At 40.7% G+C, this 23,733-nt stretch overlaps 1 protein-coding gene across 4 annotated transcripts in view; it reads right to left on the bottom strand.

Moving 5' to 3' along the window:
* Positions 1–23,733, bottom strand: part of NRG1 (neuregulin 1) — a 325,230-nt gene that overhangs the window by 53,428 nt on the left and 248,069 nt on the right. For 2 of the 4 annotated variants that reach the window (XM_030194496.1, XM_030194497.1), the window contains exons 4-5: positions 9,441–9,570; positions 91–158 (exon numbers count right to left, since the gene is read on the bottom strand). In XM_030194496.1, coding sequence (XP_030050356.1) covers positions 91–158; positions 9,441–9,570 — 198 coding nt within the window. The remainder of the gene's footprint in view (positions 1–90; positions 159–9,440; positions 9,571–23,733) is intronic. The other 2 variants (XM_030194498.1, XM_030194499.1) reach the window with 1 other exon arrangement.

Below are 23,733 nucleotides of genomic sequence, written 5' to 3'. Positions count from 1 at the left end.
AGTCTGAACAGGGAAGACACCAAGCCAAATAGCATTTTTGTTGCTGTAGTTGGGGGAAGAGAAAGCAAAGATCAGATTATTTTGACATACTTCCTGTGCTTACGATTCTCAAGGGAACAGTGTCAGTACATCTTGCTCCAGTGAATCCAGGTGGGCACCTAAAGGGCAAAAATGTGATGAGCAACACAGCACAAAACTGCTGATCTATCAAGACTGGCATTCATTCTATGAGCAACCAAGAGGATTCCTCCAGATGACCTCAAGAAAAAAACAAGTTAAAGATACCCTTAAGGTACATATAAAGGGTATTTAAAAAAAATAAAATATTTAGGCTTTTATGACATTTTGTTTAAAATAAAAAGAGCACAAACCCACTCTTAATTACATCAAGGGCTATCTGGTAAAAAACAAACATTCCACTGTAAACAGACATTTAGGGGTTAATTTTATAACAAGGTGCCTATAAAAATGTCCAAAATGCAAATATTTTATAAAGACAAAAAAAAAATCAAAATAGTGGCAGTCTCCTGATGCAATTATAAACTGATAAGTAAGTACCAAACCAGAACATCAAACCCTTAAAAAAATGTTTTGTCTGTATGCTTAATTGACAAGTAACTATCACACTGTGAAGACCCCTGAAGCAGGTGATTGCTGAAATACTAATCTCATGTCACTGAACACTGCATTTCTAATCAAGCTAAATGTTGTGATTGATAACTTGATTTGGACATTGCCTTGATATTTTTTAAAGTGATTTTTGGGGAACACTGCGATACATTTTGGTTTACAGAGATCTTGTAATAAAATATGGGGCAATTTTTATTAATTTACTTTTAATTTCTAATATACTGTCTGCAAGCTTAAAAGCTATCAAAGTATCTACATTCAGGTACACTAGATACTTTCTGTCTCTGGAGGGTGGAATCAGCACCAGTTTAAAACAATCAAAAGTGCTCTGAATTTGACAACTGTGGGTCCACTGTGTTCGATTTAGGCGCCAATTATAGAATATGCTTAGTTGATATTTCAGCGCCGATATCTGCTCACATCCATTTACGCCAAGGAAAACCTGGTATAAATCTCAGCGCATAGATTTAGGCGCACTGGGCCATATTCTATAACTAGGCGCCTAAATTTTGGAACACAGATGAAACGCCCATTTCCCCGCCCATAACCATGCCCCTTTTTGCCTCTGCACATTAGAAGTTTGGCGCACATTGTTACAGAATATGCTTAGCAAGTTGTGCGCCTAAATTCTAATCAGTGCCAATTAGTGCTCATTATTACTTGTTAAGTGCTGTCATCAGCGCTCATTAGCTTGTTAAGCCAATTAAGGTACGAGCGGTGTTATAGAATCTGTACCGATTTTGGCACCTAAAGCTAAGCACACTATACAGAATCTGGGGGTAAGCTTGTTTCTTGGTCGTACCTACGTTTAGGAACCACTATATAGAATTACTCCCCGTAGGTAACTTGGTATGTAGATATACAACACAGTTCTCTGAGGATTTGGTATTCTAGTTTAGTACTTACATATTGGATATTTCATAACGACATGTTTATTAAAAGCAGGCTGTTAAAACGATTCTCAACTGTGGACAAATACTTTTGGCAAAATTTACCCCTGCTCCAAAGCAGGTACAGCTATGTGCATATTCCCCAAAATTCAATGCCCAAATATGGGCGTGCTTCCGAGATGCATGCAAAACTTAATTGGATAACAGGCTATTATTATCCACCAATAACTGGATGCCAACAACCAATTACTGATGTTAATGCACGGTTATCTGCAAATCCCATATGTGCAACCTAAAAACAGTACAGTCACGGGAGGGGCATGGATGGGGTCATGGGCATTCCAAAAAGTTGCATGCGGTGTTATCAAATATTGGGTTTCTGTGCCCAACTTGGGTGCCAGGATTTATACCGGATTTCAGAAAGTGTAAGTCTGGCCATTACAGAATATTGCTTACTGCCAATTTTTTCCGGTACCCATGTTTCAGCACCCCTTATAGAATTCCCCCCATACTCTACATATATGTGCATAGTTTGCAAACTATCCTCTGGATTCTATATAGCGCACCTACTACTACTGCTACGTGCAGAAATCCATGCATATTCTATAATACTGTGCATAACTTAATTGACTTAACAAGCTAATAAGTGTAGATAACAGCACTTAACAAGCAATAATAAGCACTAATTGGTAATAATTTGAATTTACGTGCACAACTCACTAAGCGTGTTCTATAATGAACTGCACCTAAATTCTAATGTGCACAGTTCAAAAGGGGCGTGGCTATGGGGCAAGGAAACGGGCATTTTGTGGGCATTCCAAAATTTGCATGCATAGTTATAGAATGCAGCCCAGTGCATGTAAATCTAAGCACAGGGATTTATGACACATTTTTGTTGGTTTAAATGGAGGCGCATAGTTTTAGGTTCTGGGATATTAACTAAGCATATTCTGTATACCGCACCTAAATCTAGGCGTCGCTTATAGAATACGCTTAGGCGTAAATGTTTAACGTGCGGATTTTTTCGGGCGCCTTATATAGAATGTAGCCCTATATGAGTACCTCAAAACTCTGCCCCTGCTTCACCCAAACTGTGGTCCTGTGAATGACTTCACAAGTAGGTGCAGCATTACTTTTTAAACTCCTGCTTAATTTTACAATAGCCATTTTCTGCTCCAATGGCAACATATAGAAAATTATCTTACAATCATTTTTGGTATTTATTTCAGCAAATACATGATAATAATAAAAAAAATCAAACACAATATTAGTACCTTTCTTTTTCTCAATGTTTGCTCATTTTAGGCTCATAGTTTTGTTTTGTTTTTCTTGGCAAGTGATACAGGGACAGTGAATCAAGTATTATTAAACTGGGCTTATTTTGACACAATATTCCACTATGTGGTTCCATTAGAGGCTAAGGGGGTCTTTTACTACGCCACGTAGGTGCCTATGCACAACCAACGTGCCTATGCACAACCAAGATTTTGAGTTATCATCCAGCTATCGCATGACCCTTGCGGCAATTTCATTTTTTACGCACGTCCGCTACATGCACCGGAAAATAATTTTTATTTTCTAGAGCGTGCGGCAGAAACTGGGCGGTAATCGCCAGTCTATGCGCGTAGATGATTACCACACGGTTACCGCACGAGACCTTACCGCTAAGCCGATGGCTGGCGGTAAGGTCTCAGAACCAAAATGGACGCACACCAATTTTTATTTTGTCGCACGCCCATTTTCGGCAACATTTTTAAAAAAGGTCTTTTTTACAGGTGCTCTGAAACATGGATCTGCGCGTGCCCAAAACACGCGCTTACACTAGTGCAGCCCATTTATCGGTGCACTTTAGTAAAAAGGTCCCTTAACTCACACTATAAATCAGCTGGAGCTAAAGGCTGAGATGCCCATAGGAATATAATGATTCATAGCATGAGCTAGAAATGCTACTGCGGCTTTAATAAAAGACCCCCTAAGTACTTAAAAAACAGGAAAGGTGGACTTCCAGTACTACATGTGCAAAAAGATATGCTGTTTAAAGCCAGCAGAACCTTTAGGGTGGAGGAATGAGACCCACTGCTAGATCATAGCTACAAGTCTGCCTTGCACAATCATGTGCAGCATCTCTGAAGCGAGGCGTGCACAGACATGGTATTCAGGTACTGTAAGGGCTATTGGCATTTTGAATATGTGAACAGGTATCACATAAGAAGCAATTTCTAGAGCAAATGCATAAAGTAGCATGTTTACTAGGTTGCACTAAGTAGTTAGCACAGGTTTTAGTTCATGCTAAATAAGGTAAAAGTCCAGAGCTAACTGCTTACAGTGGGATGGGGAGGGGACATGGGGGGGGGGACATCACCTCAAATATTGTGTTCAATTCTGGTAACCGCATCTCAAAAAAGATATAGTGGAATTAGAAAAGGTACAGAGAAGGGCAACAAAAATGATAAAGGGGATGGGACGATTTTCCTATGAGGAAAGGCTGAAGCGTCTAGGGCTCTTCAGCTTGGAGAAAAGACGGCTAAGGGGAGATATGATAGAGGTCTATAAAATAATGAGTGGAGTGGAATGGGATGACGAAAAATCATTTGTTTACTCTTTCCAAAAATACTAGGACTAGGGGGCATGCAATGAAGCTACAAAGTAGTAAATTTAATACGAATTGGAGAAAATGTTTCTTCACTCAATGTGTAATCAAACTGGAATTTATTGCCAGAGAATGTGGTAAAGGCGGTTAGATTAGTGGGTTTAAAAAAGGTCTGGATGGCTTTCGAAAGGAAAAGTCCATAGACCATTATTAAATTGACTTGGGAAAAATCCACTGCTTATTTCTGGGATAAGCAGCATAAAATGTATTGAACCTTTTCGGGATCTTGCCAGATATTTGTGACCTGGATTGGCCACTATTGGAAACAGAATGTTAGGCTTGATGGACCTCTGTTCTGCCGGACACACTCCCAACAGTTACTGCAATTCCTTTGCACAAAGGGCAGGTTACTTTTGGCTGCTAACCTGCCTTAAGTGCGAACATCTAATGCCTTTTAGAAAACATGCCTCACAATTTGCGAAGTGCCGCGAGATTTTATTTTTGAATTTATGTTGCTCAGAGTTCAACAGCCATGCACATTCCAAATTTGTTCATATATTTGGATATGATGAGTCATGAGGGCACAGTCTTCAGTTTAATAATGCTGAATTGTGTAACTAGTGAATACCTTAGTGCTTTAATATCCTTTTTTTCATACAACTGTGAAACAGAGAAAATAATTACGACCTTAGCATTCATTAACCTGACAGTGATTAATCAGGATGGCATGGTACAATAATATTGCATGGCTGTTTCTACTGTGAGGTTAAATGTTGTTCATGCCATTCAGCTGTGCATAGCTATGCCACACAAAAAGTCCGATGCTGCTCCATTAGAGTTGTAAGAAAAATGACGAGAAAAGGCCAGAGACTAGATCAGAACCAAGATTCCCCTTAAATCACATCCTATCACAAGTACCCTATGTACATAAAGGACAATTCTTTAATAGGACGCTTGAACAGACCCCCTTACTCTCCTGAAGCAGCCCTCCTTGGCACCCTCACCCCCTGAAGCACTCTATGTATTCCCAAGCATGACTAATAGTTGTTAATAGTGATGGTCTCTCTGCTAGTAGGCGATTCTAGGACTTGTAGTCTTTAGTTTTATTCTTAAACAGCTAACAGCGAAGCCAAAAACCCTGTGACCTTCTATATCTTACTACCAAAATCAAGAAAAGCCTCTCCATATCCTCCGCATGCTCCTTAAAGTGAAGTTTCAACTATCGTGCCTCAATGCAGAACACACCAGCCTTCTTAATAGTCCGATGCTGTTGGAGTAACAGTTACAACACTAAACAGCAGTGGTACAACAGCATAGGACTATTAAGATTACCCTGATGCCTTCATGGATGCACAATGCAGCTGAACCATCCTTTAATGAAGGGTTCCATAACACTTTATAACTATTCTTTCTTTACTAGGGATCTCACATTTTTTTTAGAACTCTGTTACTATTTATGCCTGCACTACATCTGCAAAGAAATAATTTATTTTTTCTGGTATTACTTTATCCTCCCTTTCACCCCTTGGTTATGCAGTTCAACTGACTATGTGATGAACTTTTTGTTTTGGATGTATTTGAAAAACAAGTTCTAGGCTCTATAGTAAGCTTCTTTTCAAAGCTTCTCTTGCCCTACCTTATTTGTGCTAATCCTTATTTTCTGAAAGATGTCGTTTTGGCTTTCATTGTCTCTTCCACCTCACCATTTTATTTGGCCTTCTTTCAACTTTTTTATTTTTTAATATTTTAATATATAGAATATGTTTTGTCTGGGCTTCCAAAATGGTCTTATAAAATAATAACCATACATCATGCAAACTTTTTAATGGCAAGTGTTCCTTTTAGCTTTTTTTTTTGTAATTTCATCATTTTTTTCATAGATTTCCTTTTAAAATGAAGAGCTACATCAGTGTACTAGTAAGAGCTAGATCTAAAGTAGTTTATCCTCTGGTAAGTTCATAGATGAGATGCTCCACAAAGTAGTCATGTATGGCATCTAGACATGTTACCTGCTTAGCATGTACCAACTGAGTGTAAAGAGGCCCTTTTACTACACTGTGCTAGCACAGCTTAAAATGGCATACCCTGGGACGTGCTCAGTTATCCTGTGGTAAGGCTAAATGGGTACATGCTGTGTGCTAACTTTTTCTGTCTGAGGGGGCATGTTGGGAGGGGGGAAGCAAAGATCCCCAGATTCTATATAAGGCACCTATATTTGTGGTGAAAGCACGTCTATGTTCAAAAATTATGTTCAAAAATATTATCACCAGGACTTAGACTTGCTATCCGGGACATTTAGGTTTCAGAAAAGGGCTCATATTGAGCAATACTCCACTGGAGGGATTAGGGAAGGTCAACCCCCTAATCCCCATTCTGCCCATCTACTATCCTTTCCTCTCCTTTAAAAAAAGGAGCAGTTTGAATTATTTTGAATGCTTTGGTTTTAACGTATGTGGAATATTATAATTATTTGTTTTAGGGAATTAGTCGGAGAGAATCGAAGTGTTTACAGCCAATACAGAACACAGCTGAGAAATTGCTATTAGGAACGAAACATTGGATCATGTGACACCACTTTTACAGGAGGAGCTCTGGTTGCCGGTTAATTTCCGGGTTTTATATAAAACTTTGCTTCTGGTGGGTCTTCGAGAATAGTGTAAAAGGAAGTGGGGAGTGGACCAATGACCCCAGGGAAAACGGGATATAAGTCTACAAGGTATCACTTTATTCAAGGACTCGACACAGTACCATGTTTCGGCCACAGGCCTGCCTCGGGAGTCTTAAATGATCCTTGGTATTTGCAATGAGTCTCGAAGTTGATTGGTCTTGAAAAAGACCTTTGTAAACCTGCTGTGTCTTAGCATTGCAGTGTGATCTATACGACCTGTATAGGACAAAAATCAACTTCGAGACTCATTGCAAATACCAAGGATCATTTAAGACTCCTGAGGCAGGCCTGTGGCCGAAACACGGTACTGTGTCGAGTCACTGAATAAAGTGATACATTGTAGGCTTGTATCCTGTTTTCCCTGGAGTCATTGGTCCACTCCCCACTTCCTTTTACACTGTTATATCCTCGTGGGAGTTAGTGTTCATCCACGTAGGTAGATTACTCTCTTCTTGGGTCTTCCAGAATTTCTTGTTAAATTTCTGGTTCCTTATGTTCCATCACGTTTGTTTCATTCAGCGCAACAGCATTTACTGTTGGCACCTTCCTTCCACCAAGTCTCTTTGGCAACTTATACGAAAACCATGTTTAGTGTGGTAGGTTCAGAGCTTTGGAACCAGCTTCCACTATTTTTACGTTCCGAAGTGTCCTTGCCTGCTTTTAAGAAGTTACTTAAAGACTCATTTTTTTTCATGAAACCTGTTCTGTTGATTAACGATCTATTCTTTCGCGAGTTAAGCTGGGTTGGCTATTGGGGGATTCCTGAACCTGAGATCCTATGTGCTTGTCCTGCGCTTTATTCAGTTGTAGTCTTCAAATCCATCACTTCGTACCCATCACTTCCACCAAGACACCATTTCTCACGTCCACTACCCTTTCTGTAAATAAGTATTTTCTTGGACTACTCCGGTGTCTGTCCCCACTCACCTTTCTCCTATGCCTCCTCATTTCACAGCTTCCTTTGAATTGAAAAAGCCTGGCCTCCTGTGCATTTACGGCACTGATATATTTAAATGTCTCTAGCATATCTCTCCTGTCCTGCCTTTCTTCCAAAGAATACATATTGAAATCTTTACGACTGTCCCCGTATGATTTGTGGTAAAAGCCGTTCACTTTTTAGTAGCTGCCCTCTGGACCGACTCCTTCCTGCTTACATCTTTCTGGAGGTGTGGTCTACACTCTAAGGGCTCCTTTTTCTAAGCTGTGCTAAAAAGTGTCCTTAGCGGTCATTTTTAGCGCAGCCAGAAAATGGCTGATTTTCCGTTTTCCAAATCATTGGCCATGCGCTAAGGTCGTTATTATTGTGTGGCTATTAACAAAAGTTAGTACATGAGCACTTTTCGACACCTATATTGTCGGCAGTAAGCGCACACGTGCTAATCCTACGCTAATTAGTTTGCATAGGGTAATGCAATTGAACTTAAACGCTTACTCTCCTCCCCCAGACATGCCTCCTCTGGGAACACGATTTGCGCATCCAGATTGTAAGATAACTGCAGGATGCCTCAGTGCATCCCATGGTAAGCCCTTTTCAGCTACAATAAGAAATGCACTAGTAGCTTAGTAAAAGCACCCCTGCTTGAGTCTCATCAGAAACAGAGGCACTATCACCTCCTTTTTCCAGTCTCTACCTATTTTCCACCCTATCCCATGTTAGCTATCATGTGGAAATTAGCACACTAATTTTAAAGGTACCATTAACTGTTAATGTGGCAGATGATGGACCCCTAAAATATCTCACACACGTGCTAAAAAGTGTTGATGCTGGTTTTAGTGCATGGCATCCATAATATCATCCTAAAATCTTATATCCCATGAGCTACTACTGCAATAAGTTCCAGGCTTGAAGAATGATTGTTTCACTGTTAGCATTTTTAAAAAATATCTAATTTCCTGTTGGCTCCAATGTAGAGTTCTAGAACAATACTATTAATCTAACAGATTGATGATTAATATTTTGAAGTTTTAAGAACCAGAGCCAAACTGTATTAGTGTTGGATGTCTATCCAATCCGCATCCACTGATAGTTTTACTCTTCAGACGGAATGAATTCAAGTCCAAATGTACAATTCTGATCCAAAATGCCATTACTACATCACATCACATCACATACTATTGCACCACCATTTTACACTGAAAACGCATATTTGGGCAAATGATATAACAATCAATCAGGATGTCTAGAACTGATCTGCTAGTGTGTAAAGTTTCCGTGAATTTTCCTAAATTATTGAAATCTGGCTGCGGAGACATCCAAAATTGATAGCCAGGGGATGTATTGTAGGGACTTATCAAATTCAGGTCCGGATTGTAGACTAAAAGGATCACTTGGAAGGGATGGGGAAAGCAGGTGGCTGTCACACTATTCCATGCTTGGCATGCTCTTTCTGCACTGTAGCCCCCAGTTTTCTTCCCTTCACCCCAATGGCATAGAAAATAGAACAGTGCACATGTACTAAGAGGGGATGAGTCTTCCTACTACATTGAGGGATGCTATATGACAAAAAAGTTCAAAATACCATGTTATGAGCCAGATACTGTCCACCTACAGAAATTACCAGGTTAATAAAGGAATGGATAAAAATGATCTCCAAATGCAAAATATAACCACTCATAACAGCCACATCGTATGGAGAGGAAAATGAATGAAACTCTTTCTTACTTGCACAGGTATTTCGAGCTGCTTGTAATACCGTTGAGTATGTAACACTCGCCTCCATTGACACAATAGTTTTTCTCATTCTCCATACATCGTATGAGGTGTCCGGTCATGACGGGAGGAGGACTAACAGCTGCAAATGCAGAAAAGAGAGAGAGAGAGAAAGAAAGAGAAGAGAAAATAAAAACATTCAGACTTTAGTAATATTTACACTTCGATTTCGGTACAAGTACTATACTTAAACAGGAGTTTGGCAGAATAAGAAATGAATTCAGCTTCCAGGGCAGGTCAAAAAGAAACGCACAGAAAAGCGTAACTAGATGCAAAATATATCTTGTATTATTTTTGTCCGGAAAAATATTGCACAAATGTTTTGAAACTTCTGCTGACAATATTTTAAACTTCTGCAGCACTCTTCATATTTTCAGCCTCATTGGCTAATGTGTTTTACAGTCTTAACACACAAAATAATACACATTAAAGGGAATGGGACTTGATGTATTGCCTTTCTGTGGTTTTTGCAACTATATTCAAAGTGGTTTACAGAGTATATACAGGTACTTATTTGTATCTGGGACAATGGAGGATTAGGTGACTTGCCCAGAATCATAAGGAGTTACAGCGGGAATTGAACCCAGTTCCCTAGGATCAAAATCCACCGCACTAACCACTAGGCTACTCCTCCACTGCCTCAATGCACTTTAATGCATGTTAAATAAAGCAAACCCCATTATTCTCAATGGGCACATTTACTAACCATGAGGGTAATTTTTTAACAAGCCATCCAGACTTGGAGTACAAGTGCATGCCTATCTGGTGCCTGTTCCATAAAGATGAATACCTACCTATGTGTCATTATAAAATTACTCAATGAACTGCACCTGCCACAGCTATAATGAAGCTGCAGATATTAATGCCTGGTTGGGAGCAGATGTAAATCAGTGGCTCCCAAACATGGTCCTGGAGGCACCTCAGCCAATCAGGTTTTCAGGATATCCACAATGAATATTCATGGGCAGGTTTCCATGCAGTGCCTCCACTGCATGCAAAACTCTCTCCTGAATATTCATTGTGGATATCTTGAAAACCTGACTGGCTGGGGTGCCTCCAGCATCAGGTTTGGGAACCGCTGGTGTAAATGTTCATGTATAACATAAGCATGGATGCATTAATTTTATAAAGTATACATAAGAGGCAGTATATGCACGTATGGAGGCAGATTTTAGAGATCGGAATTGAGATGCCCAGGTTGATAGATGTCAAATTCTAGCAGCATTTTAGAAAAGAATCTGTTAACAAAGGGGGTCTTTGACAAAGCTCTGCTAGCGATTTTAGCTCGCCGTAAAAATCAACTGATGGTAAACGCCGAGACGCTCATTATATTCCTATGGGGGTCTCAGCATTTACCGCCAGCTGATTTTTACCATGAGTTAAAAATGCTAGCATGGCTTTGTAAAATGCCCCCATAGAGTCTGTATGTGCCTACTATGTACAGCATGGTCATTTTACAACTGTCATTGTCTATAATATCAACGGCAGCAATGAGGAAATATATATGTCTAAGGGCCGTAGGCTATCAACATGGGCGTTCAAATATGTTCTTTTACCACCAGTTTATGCCTATTTTAGCACAGGTTCCATTTCATGAAGTGAGTCGTAGTTACTGATAACCCAGTGGAACCAAGAAAGGTCAACTCTCAGAAAAGCTGCTAGCAGGAGGCATGCAAGGCACAGACTGAGCCTCTCACACTCAGCCTGTGTGGGGGCAAAGAAAGAGGGCTGGCCTTAGCTCAGAGCTCACAACCAACAGAAAAAAAGCTGACAAGGAGCCAATCACAGGACACTGCACCTGTAGACAGGGGGGGAGGGGAAGCCCCAGTAAACAGTGCTGTCTAATAATATTCCTATTAAATATACACAATAATGCCTTTGGCTCCCATGAATATGGGGGCAACACACCTCCATTTCCTTAGGTACAAAATTTAGGGGCCCTTTTACTAAGCTACGTAGGCGCCTACACGCGTCAATTTTGCACTACTGCCCGGCTACCATGTGGCCCGGGTGGTAATTTCATTTTTTATGTGCATCTACTAAGCGCACCAGAAGGTTTCTGGTGTGCGGCACTAACCAGGTGGTAATCGGCATTGTAAGCGCAAAGACCATGACCTCCTGGTTAACGCATGAGACTTTACTGCTAGGTCAATGGGTGGCGGTAAGGTCTCAGGCCCAAAATGGAAGCGTGCCAATTTTTATTTTACTGCACATCCGTTTTTGGCTTTAAAAAAGGCCTTTTTTTTACAGGTGAGCTGAAAAATGGAGTTGCATGTGTCCAATACACGCGTCTGCACCAGTGCAGGCCACTTTTCGGCACACCTTATTAAAAGGACCCCTTAGATGGTGAGCCCACTAGGGACAGAGAAAATGCCTGTATATAATAAATGTAAACCACTTTGTACCACAGAAAGATGGTATATCAAATGTATTACCCTTATTCTATAATCTTTTTTATTTTTGGAAAAGGTTTGTTCATTGATACCTTTCAAGTATATAAATGTCTGTATCACTTCTTCCCCTATTCCTCCTCTCCTCCATGGTTCACATAATCAAGTCTTGAAGTCTTTTCTCATAGATCTTCTGGCACAGGACCCACTGCTTCACTGTTTGCAAATTTAGCCTTTGCATATTCATGAGACAAAAGCTGACTGACTGGGTGTGTCCCAAGGATTGAGTTGAGAACTCTGACAGCCTGAATCCCTTCCTAGACTTGATCTCCTTTCCCTCCCCTACCAGCTTTCTCTGCTACTTTTCCAGTTTACATATCTCTAAGGATTCTCTTTCTATTTCTCTGTACCTCTTGGTTTTTTTTTTACCCTCTCTCTCTCTCTGCAATCCTGTTTTTCCCTACCTCATAGCAAGACCTCCACGTCTTTCACTCTACATCTCAACTCTCTTTTTCTTCCCCACCCCCCCTGGGGCACACACCTCCAGCTCATGCCCTCCTTCTCTCTCTCTCACTGGCAACCATGTAAATTACCATGGCCACTGCTGCCTTCTGGCTATTGGTTAAGGAACAATACATCTATAAAATGCTGTATTCAACTTGGTGTACAAAATTAAAGCAAGGTGCCCTGTTGCTGCAAAATCCATACTTGTAGTTACCACTCTGTGTTCTTGATATTTATTGTGCCTGATAGATTCCACACTATTATAAACAGCAGCATAAAATGTTATAAATAAATATTGCTTTCTGATATGCAGGGCCGCCGAGAAGGGGGCACAGGGGGGACAAAAGTCCCAGGGCCTCCGGGGGGGGGGGGGGGGGGGCCCGGCACCGCTGCAGTCCAGCCCGCCCTCCTTAGCTCCCGGAACTAACCTGAAGCGCCTTCACGTTTGCATCGCAGCAAGCAGCAGCAGCAAGCAGCAGGGCAGGCCACTCCTTCCTTCCATGTCCCGCCCTCGCCTGATGTAACGTCCGCAAGGGCGGGGCACGGAAGGAAGGAGAGGTCTGCCCTGCTGATGCTGCTGCTGCTTGCTACGATGCGAACGTGAAGGCGCTTCAGGTTAGTTCGGAGGGCCTGGCAGCGGGTGGAGGGGGGCCCGGCGACTTCGGGTGGGGGGCGGGGCGTGATGCGACCTCGGGTGGGGGGGGGGCCCGGGGGTGGTCTTGTCCCGGGCCCAGCCCCGGCTCTCGGCGGCCCTGCTGATATGATTTCTTTCTTCAGTTCCTATACACTGTTCATTAAGATATTTGGAATAGGCTTCCTCACTCTGATCTCCGATGAGTCTGAGAGCCAAGTACAAGCTGAAACAATATAAAAAAAACAAATTGCAATCATGCAGTTAAAACACATTTCCATTCACACATAGAACCTGCCTTGTTATAAAATTGTCCAGGATACATGTTCCTATGTGTATAAAACCCTGTATACACATCTGTTTGCCCAAACTTGTCACACACATTCTCGGGGGTGGTGTTTGCATTTACGTGAGTATTTTATCTAGTATGGGGATATATCTTGTAAAGGTTGTTCTATGCATGGATACAAATTTACATGTATGTAAAATGCATCATATAAAACGCTAACTGAGGTGTGGAAAGGTCTGTGCATGTTTAGAAACTTCAAGTTGACAGAGCTACTCCATCCCAATGCCACTGGATGACATCATCAACTTGTGTAGCTGTTTCATCCTGCTTGCTCATAAAGAATACCAATACTGCTTTTATTGTAAAAAAAAAAAAAAAAAAGAAAAGAAAAAGCCAGTCTTGAGTTTTCCATTTTTGTGGATGAAGACTTCCAGATGTAGGCCACATCTCATTGGTTTGCAGAAAAGATTTTTTTTTTAAATCTATATGAGAGATAAAACACTGAGGTTGGGCCTAGTGGTTAGGGTGGTGGACTTTGGTCCTGGGGAACTGAGGAACTGAGTTTGATTCCCACTTCAGGCACAGGCAGCTCCTTGTGACTCTGGGCAAGTCACTTAACCCTCCTTTGCCCCATGTAAGCCGCATTGAGCCTGCCATGAGTGGGAAAGCGCGGGGTACAAATGTAACAAAAAAAAATTTCATAGTACTTAAAGTTATGTCAGTTATATGCATATTTCTTCTGATTAATTTTCAGAAACGTAATAGGGCTATAAGGTAGTTGTGTGTTTATGAAAAGAAGATACAAATACTAGAAACCTTATAAATGCTGTATATCTAGGCTTGAAATGTACTGTCAGATTGCTACAAGATGGATACGTCAGAACTTCGAAGCGTATAAAGAATTTATTCTGACAGGAAATGAGATGCAGTTCTGATTTATTGTTGTTTTTAGAGTTTAATGTGTACCTTGCTCTACAACTACTTTGCAGAGGAGAAATGGTGAAAGAGCATGACAGGTTTATCTGTTCAGAACACAAGGTATAATTGTTTCAGGAAATTATTTATAACCGTAAGAGCAGACAGAGTTTATAAAACACATTATCTAAAGAGAGGACATAAATCTGTGGCCGGTAAAACTCTTTTTTTGCTTGCTAAGGTACATCTTCGTTCAAAAATCAGTGTGTTGTGAATTTTTTTTCCAAAATGTCACTTTGGCAGCACTGATACCAATTAAAATGCTACTTCAAAGCTAATGCTTTTTACATCCGTTGCATAGCTAGATGTTGAATTTTAGGGGTGGACCTGAGCACAAACGTTTGCCCTCCCCTGCTCCCTGCCCCTACCCTGTGATCCCCAAGCCCTGCCAGTGAAAGAGGTACTCCTCCAGCCCCAGAAACTCTCCATTGCTGGCAGTTGGTAGCACTTTACTCGCAATGTCACGGTGTATATAGGAGACTACCTTGAAACAGCGTGGAAACGCGAAACATGGATCTATGTCGGTGACATCCTGTCTCCAATACTTGAGAGCTTTACAGAAGCTAAGTACTATTTCTAAATCTGTATATAGATATAGAAGAAAGAATCTGAAGTAATTACATACATAATGGATTCGGCCTGATGTTATATTGCTATAAAACGGCTTTAGCCTAAGAAAAAGAAAATAAAGGAAATAATTTGAAAAGAAGTACTTATGAACAAAGTAATTATAAATATAATAAGGATTGATGAGGATTGCGATACCACCCTTGAAAAGAATGCTTGGCTCATTGAATGATTTAGCCAAATAGGGGCGGGTACACTGATCTGACAGGTCCTATTATGATTCCCTGGTTCTATTGATCCTTAGGGTTTAATTGATTGATATATAGAAGCTGAGCGTATCTTGAATCATACTACTGAGAGCTCCCTTCAACTTATAATTGTAATTGGTGCATGTAACTCTTTGCATAAAAACTGAGCATGTGATGGTGGTGGTGGTGGGGGGGGGGGGGGGGGGGGAGCAACAGCCCTTGAAAAAACTGCCAAACTGCCAGCGTTGAACAATTTCTGCCCACAGAGGACCTCTTACACTGGTGGGGCTTGGTGTTCCCTGCCAGTCATAGCAATGGAAGGTATCGCAATTTTGGAAGGACCTGAGCTCAACGTTTATTTATTTATATATTTTATTTGTTACATTTGTATCCCACATTTTCCCACCTATTTGTAGGCTCGATGTGGCTTACATAGTACCGGAGAGGCATTTGCAGACACTGGTGTAAGTTGAAGGGGGGAGCAGATTCTTTAGGCCCCCCTGTGGCTATGCTACTGTTTTACATATTTTAAGCCTTGTTCTGTGGAGTTCCCTTTTGTGCTTGCAAAAAAAAAAAAAATCAGTGATTACCTCCCAGAAAACAAAATCTGATTTGTTTTGTCATGTGTGATGCCATTGCTAATACTACTGAGTAACTAACCCTCTTGGTAACAAGGCTGCACCTGAGACACGAGGAATTATAAGGATGCTATTTAAGTGCATTACTGATTGACTTATTTCAGGATGTGTTAGATAAAGCATGATTCTAATGTATAATATTAAGGAGCTACTTTGAGAAGAGATTGCAAAAGGGCATGGCTTGGGGTCGGCTGAAAATGCATGTGTAGTTGTGAATAAAGGCCCGTTTTTCATAGAACATAGAGGTCAGAATTGAGACATCCAGTTATGACGTGTTCATTTTATGCTGTTCTTACAATGTGTTTCCATGCATCATTATACAGCCAGTTAAACCAAGTTAACATCCAAAGGAAGACTCGCTTTCTTAATTTCCAGCTGTCTATTGAAATAAGTGAAATGCATACCCCCAGAGTCTATATTGAAGTGTATTCCATAACAATGCGCATAGCTTAATTAATTAACAAGCTAATCATCACTGATAATTGGATGTTAACAAGCAATTTATCAGCACTAATTGACATTAATTATAATTTATGTGCATTAACCTTATTCTGCAAATCGGTGTAAGTTGTAGTGCGTTCTGCTGAAAAGGGGGCAATGCTGTGGGTGTGGAATGGGTGGGTCATGGGTGTTTTGGAAAATACACCTGCTTTGTACCTAAATTATGTTCTGGAATTTACACCAAGTTTTATTTGGCGTACATGGCCACACCTAGAGTTAGGCGCTGTCATGGCCGCTTGGCATATTCTATATACCATGTGGAAATTTAGGCTTATTCTATAAAGTATAGAAATAAAAACTTTCCACTTGCTGGATATGTTTAAAAATACTTGTAGACATATTGAAAGTTCAACAGCCTCTTCTGCCAACTTACAAGATGTTCTAATCCAAAAGCCAAGAGAAAGGGAATGGAACAGGTCTGAAAGGACAGCTTGCAGCAGACTGCTGTTTTTTTTTTTTTAACCAGAAAAATCCGAAGAAGTTCTTATTTCTCCTGAGCTACCAATGAAGAGGTGTGAGCAAAATCCAATTCATAAAAGAAATAATTAAATAGTTAATTTTGTCTAGGAACGTGACTAGAAATGGGTATTAAAACTGTTTTTTTTTTGTTTTTTTTTTTTTAGAAATCATGATGTGTTTTCCTTTCATTTGAAAATAAAAGTTTTCCCTGATGTGACTAAAACCACTCAGAGAAAAAAAAGAGTCATTCTTCCGTGGAGGACAAAAGCATTATTGCTTGGGGCCTCTTACTTATTAAAACTTCCTTGTAAATGCTACGTACAGTGGGGGAAATAAGTATTTGATCCCTTGCTGATTTTGTAAGTTTGCCCACTGACAAAGACATGAGCAGCCCATAATTGAAGGGTAGGTTATTGGTAACAGTGAGAGATAGCACATCACAAATTAAATCCGGAAAATCACATTGTGGAAAGTATATGAATTTATTTGCATTCTGCAGAGGGAAATAAGTATTTGATCCCCCACCAACCAGTAAGAGATCTGGCCCCTACAGACCAGGTAGATGCTCCAAATCAACTCGTTACCTGCATGACAGACAGCTGTCGGCAATGGTCACCTGTATGAAAGACACCTGTCCACAGACTCAGTGAATCAGTCAGACTCTAACCTCTACAAAATGGCCAAGAGCAAGGAGCTGTCTAAGGATGTCAGGGACAAGATCATACACCTGCACAAGGCTGGAATGGGCTACAAAACCATCAGTAAGACGCTGGGCGAGAAGGAGACAACTGTTGGTGCCATAGTAAGAAAATGGAAGAAGTACAAAATGACTGTCAATCGACAAAGATCTGGGGCTCCACGCAAAATCTCACCTCGTGGGGTATCCTTGATCATGAGGAAGGTTAGAAATCAGCCTACAACTACAAGGGGGGAACTTGTCAATGATCTCAAGGCAGCTGGGACCACTGTCACCACGAAAACCATTGGTAACACATTACGACATAACGGATTGCAATCCTGCAGTGCCGCAAGGTCCCCCTGCTCCGGAAGGCACATGTGACGGCCCGTCTGAAGTTTGCCAGTGAACACCTGGATGATGCCGAGAGTGATTGGGAGAAGGTGCTGTGGTCAGATGAGACAAAAATTGAGCTCTTTGGCATGAACTCAACTCGCCGTGTTTGGAGGAAGAGAAATGCTGCCTATGACCCAAAGAACACCGTCCCCACTGTCAAGCATGGAGGTGGAAATGTTATGTTTTGGGGGTGTTTCTCTGCTAAGGGCACAGGACTACTTCACCGCATCAATGGGAGAATGGATGGGGCCATGTACCGTACAATTCTGAGTGACAACCTCCTTCCCTCCGCCAGGGCCTTAAAAATGGGTCGTGGCTGGGTCTTCCAGCACGACAATGACCCAAAACATACAGCCAAGGCAACAAAGGAGTGGCTCAGGAAGAAGCACATTAGGGTCATGGAGTGGCCTAGCCAGTCACCAGACCTTAATCCCATTGAAAACTTATGGAGGGAGCTGAAGCTGCGAGTTGCCAAGCGACAGCCCAGAACTCTTAATGATTTAGAGATGATCTGCAAAGAGGAGTGGACCAAAATTCCTCCTGACATGTGTGCAAACCTCATCATCAACTACAGAAGACGTCTGACCGCTGTGCTTGCCAACAAGGGTTTTGCCACCAAGTATTAGGTCTTGTTTGCCAGAGGGATTAAATACTTATTTCCCTCTGCAGAATGCAAATAAATTCATATACTTTCCACAATGTGATTTTCCGGATTTAATTTGTGATGTGCTATCTCTCACTGTTACCAATAACCTACCCTTCAATTATGGGCTGCTCATGTCTTTGTCAGTGGGCAAACTTACAAAATCAGCAAGGGATCAAATACTTATTTCCCCCACTGTAAGCTATTATGATGTTAATTTTATATTTCAAGAACCATCCTAGATGGCATTATTTCTAACCAATGAGCAAGCCCCAGGGATAAATCCTGTTAAACCTTCTGAATCTTCTCAAATCCATTTGATGTTATTGTTCAGCATTAGTTATATCAACTTAAAACCCCACTATGCTATGTTTACTACAATTTGTAATATTCTCATTCAAAACTTGTAATTTTATTTACTATGTAAGCCGCATTGAACCTTCTATGTGTGGGAAAGTGCGAGGTACAAATGTAATAAATAAATTTTGCTACTCCTTGCTGCTTTGGCTTCTCTTGTGTTCAGGTTACATGGATTGCCCTGACTGGGCTTAACACGTTCTTACATGGGATTTTCCCACATGTTAAGCTGATTTCTGGTGTGACTGTCAAAAAGGGCTTTTTTTTTCTCTCTATTTGTTTTGTTTATAGCCAGGCACTAATGTTAGCATGGCATGTGGCATTTTAAGAAAATTACCATGAGGGCACTTAGGGGCCCTTTTGCAAAGCATCGGTACACCCAACGGGGCCTTACCACAGACTAACCCGGAACTACTGCCCAACATGGCCGCCAACAGTAGTTCCACTTTGAGCGTGTGCCATTTTCAGTGCACCAGGAAATTTATTTAATTTTATAGCGCGGCGCTGACCTGTCAGTGACTGGGCATCACCGCATGCTGCTTGGTTACCGCCAGGTTATCATGAGAACCCTTACTAACATCTCCCCATGGCCACGTGGTAAGAGTAATCTTACCACATGGTCATTTTTTAGGGGCTTTTGGCAGCTTAGTAAAAGGACCCCTTAATATCTCCTATTTAGAAGGCGGTAAGGGCTCCTACGTTATGTATGCGCTAACTGGCTAGCATGCTGGAAATGGCAGCGTGCTAGCTGATTAGTGCATCCACACTCATTCTCCATCCCTGACACGCCCCCTCCAAAAAAAAAGGAAAAATAAATACCGCACTCTTTTATGCCTTTTCAACTATCGCCTTGTCTATTTCTTTTCTCTTTGCTTTGAATTGTTGTAGTTCCTTTCCTACTGTTTTTATTGGATTTTAATAATTGTGAACTGCTCTGACCCCCATAGAAAGGTGGTATACCAAGTGATAATAAACTAAACTAAACTTAGAGTGTGCAACTGGCACAAACTAATGCAGATTACTTTAGGGGGTCTTTTACATAGCCGTGCTAGTGTTTTTAGCTCGTGGTAAAAATCAGCTGGCAGTAAACGCTAGCATGTCTTTGTAAAAGGCCCCCTTAGTGTGCCCTGTGTTACGCCATTTTTGCTGCATTAGGTGTGCTTTAGCTCCTAAAATGTGGTGCCCTGTTCTGCTCCTGCTTGAGACAATGCGGAGACCTCCTGTGAAACAGCCACCAATCTGTGTATGATGTCACCCCATGGTACTCCACTACATACCAGTTGTAAACCAGGGCAGGGAAACTGATTTAAATATCTGAAAACAACAACAACAACCCAATAGCATGGGGGTATAGTGTTACACTATTGGCAGGAACGGGGTGGAGGGGGAGGGGGGATGTCAGTGTTCTAAGAACTCAGTTTGTGCCCCCCACCCCATGTCTACTCAGAGGAAACACAGGATCAGTTTACATTGATGCTTTTGTCATTTGACAGGCTTATCATTTACAAAAGATACAAATCACAGGATGGCAGTGGAAAATTACACACCTGCTCCCTCGGCACATTTATCCTTTGGCACTTTGTACTGTGCTTTCAACATATCCAGCATGTGAATTTTTGCCTTTATGATTACACGTTTGTTTCAGAAACTACTAATTCAACAAATGACACCCCCCCACCACCACCACCACCACCACCACCACCACCAAACTTCACTGTCTGGAGTGCCTGTCCCTAAGTGATTAATTAGTCACTTGTACACATTTGGATAAGATTCAATTATTTTATTGCAGATGAAATCAGATTTGTGATTTTGGATTCAAAGACCTCTAATTAGGAATTGAGGGGTCCTTTAACTAAGGCCCAGCAAAAAGTGGCCTGAAGTAGTGTAGGTGCGTGTATTTGGCACGCACCAGGCCAGTTTTTAACGCGTCTGGGGAAAAAGGGCTTTTTTTTCAATGGGCCGGGAAAAGGGCTTGTGGTAAAATTAAAACCAGCATGTGCCTGCCTATTTACAGCCTCAGCCCTTAACACCACCCATTGATCTAGCAGTAAGGGCTCACATGCAACACATGTGGTGACCACTCGGTGCAAGCCAACTGCCAATTAAATCTGGAAATGCCACATATGGTAGGAAATAAAAAAGGAATTTATTATGGCATTATGGGTCCACACTAAATCTGAAATTACCACTGGGGGGTGAACTAGCCTGGCAGTAGTCTCATTTTGCACATGCTACACGCATGTAAAGCCTACCATGCCTTTGTAAAAGGATCCCTGAATGATTCCTAAAGTGATTCTTCTCTGAATATATGTGTATGTATGTTTATCGTTTATTCATTTACTAGACCGTCACTTATTACAAAGGTAAATCAGAACGGTTTACAATATAAAATAACATTAAAATAATTTTAAACAGTAGATAGACATACTCTGAAATCCATTTGTAATAGGAAAGCACTACAAAAAGACAATGCACATGCAGATTTCACAGACTGTAGTTATAAAAACATTAGTAAAAATACAAAGTTAATAATTCTTTTTCCCTAAGTTTATCCTTTATTTCTGTTTTAAATGTTTATTTCAAATGACTCTCGAAAAAGATATGTTTTTAAAACTTTACGAAAATGAGTATAAGAGTCCTCAAGCCTAAGTTCTTTAGGAAGACAATTCCAAAGAGATGGAGCTAGAAAGAAAAATGCCGATGTCCGTGTTGATTCCCATCTAGCTTTAGACAGAGAAGGAATTACAGGTCTATTATCTGTCAATGACCGAAGTGTCCGAGTTGGAGTATAGGGGATAATAAGGTTAGACAAATATGATGGACTGAGTGAATAAAAAGCTTTGTGTGTTAGTGTCAAAACTTTAAAATTTAACCTTGCTTCCACTGGTAGCCAGTGCAATTGATATAGTAGTGGAGTAATCCTATCATATTTTGACGCTCTACAGATGATACGAGCTGCTGTATTTTGTATCATCTGTAGGAGTTTTAAATTAAGTTTTGAAAGATCTGTATACACTATATTACAATAAACTAAACGTGATAGAATATAGGCATAGGTTAAAGTATGCAGGGATGATTTATCTAAGGAATTTCTGATCGAGCGTAATTTCTTTGTCACATCGGAAATTTGCTCATTAAAAGATAAAGAGGAATCAATAATAATACCTAGGTATCTAAATGATTGTACCGTAGGTATTTGTTTGCCAAACAGGATTGGTATTAAAGTTGGAATAGGTCCCAAACTCGTTATCCATGATGTTATCGTTTTTTCTGGATTTAATACTAGTTTATGCTTTACTAGCCAGTCAGCCACCTTCTCAAGACAGTTTTGGACTGGCGTTAGATCTATATTTATTGCCTTCACATAATGAACATATGTGTGTGTGTCTGTGTTCATACATCCATATACAGACAAATACAGTACATCACTGGACAGTTTTGCTTTTAACGTGGAGAAAGGAAGACAAAATGTTTAATATACATCTCTGGAAAAGATCTTGAGACTCAGAGACAGAAAAGAGCTCATGAATGCTTACCGATCCATGCTACCTCCTTCATGCTATAAACTGATATTCCCCACATAGCCAAGCAAGTTCAGCAAGATTCCCTTGCATGAAATACTTGTATGCGAGGAAACAATATAACTTATTTCTATACGTGCTAAAGGAAAAATGAGAAAACATCATGCCAGAATTCTATAAAATAGAAACAAATCCATAAGAATGCACAATGTAAGGATAAAATGTAAAATAAGGTTATTTTTGGAATCTGTAATATTGCACGTGCACAGATGGGATGAAAATATATCAGGTATACGGTTGAAAGGGACTACAATGATATGACTATTGGTTGCGAGGCTATCTTGCTAATACTTCACTATAACCCATCTGTGTCAAGGAGGATATGTTTGAACGACCATCAGGGGAAATGATACCACAACATCCCAGCCTGAACTGTGACAAGTATTATCTTACAGAGGACAAACAGTTATTTGTTCATTCATTCATTCATTCATTTTTGTATCTGGATTTAGCTCACACCTTTCTTTTCATAGTTCAAGGTGAAATTACAATAATATTACATAAAAATAGCATGAATACAAGATAGTACAGCACATCAAGAAATGACCCAGTCCTAGCAGGTCAAATTGTTTGGTTCTGTCTCATCCCCTGGACTCCTGACTGTGGTGTACCTCAGGGTTCTCCTCTGTGCCCCATTTTATTTAAGGTCATGATGGCATCTTTGGGTAGTCTATTGAAGGCACAAGGGTGCCATTCCTTTACATCCCTTTTACATGGGACTTTCAAGAAATTCTGTTAGAGGTTAAATCAGGTTTAGACCTGATGGATTCTTGAGCATCTAAATTCAAAATTAAATTCTTGGTCCACACTAACCCTTTTGATCATACCCCTTTAGACAGTTTTACGGTAAACCACACTGTTTATCCACTGGAGTCTGTACCAAGAGTTCTGGGAGTGGCTGTTGATTGTCATATAACTTTTACATAACTATTACTACTACTACTACTATTTAGCATTTCTATAGCGCTACAAAGCATACGCAGCGCTGCACAAACATAGAAGAAAGACAGCTTACAATCTAGTAGACAAAAAAATAAAGCAAACAAATCAATTAATGTGTAGAGGAAAGAGGAGAGGAGGGTAGGTGGAGGCGAGTGGATACAAGTGGTTACGAGTCAAAAGCAATGTTAAAGAGGTGGGCTTTCGATCTAGATTTAAAGATGGTCAAGGATGGGGCAAGATGTAGGGGCTCAGGAAGTCTATTCCAGGCATAGGGCGCAGCAAGACAGAAGGAGCGAAGTCTGGAGTTGGCAGTAGCGGAGAAGGGAACATATATGAAGGATTTATCCAGGGAACGGAGTGCACGGGAAGGGGTGTAGGGAAGGACGAGTGTGGAGAGATACTGGGAAGCAGCAGAGTGAGTACATTTATAGGTTAGTAGAAGAAG

Source organism: Microcaecilia unicolor, chromosome 2 (genome assembly GCF_901765095.1).
Source record: "Microcaecilia unicolor chromosome 2, aMicUni1.1, whole genome shotgun sequence".
NCBI lineage: Eukaryota > Metazoa > Chordata > Amphibia > Gymnophiona > Siphonopidae > Microcaecilia > Microcaecilia unicolor.
The sequence above is the reverse complement of the archived record's forward strand: the minus strand, read 5'-3'. Positions and strand labels throughout refer to the sequence as shown.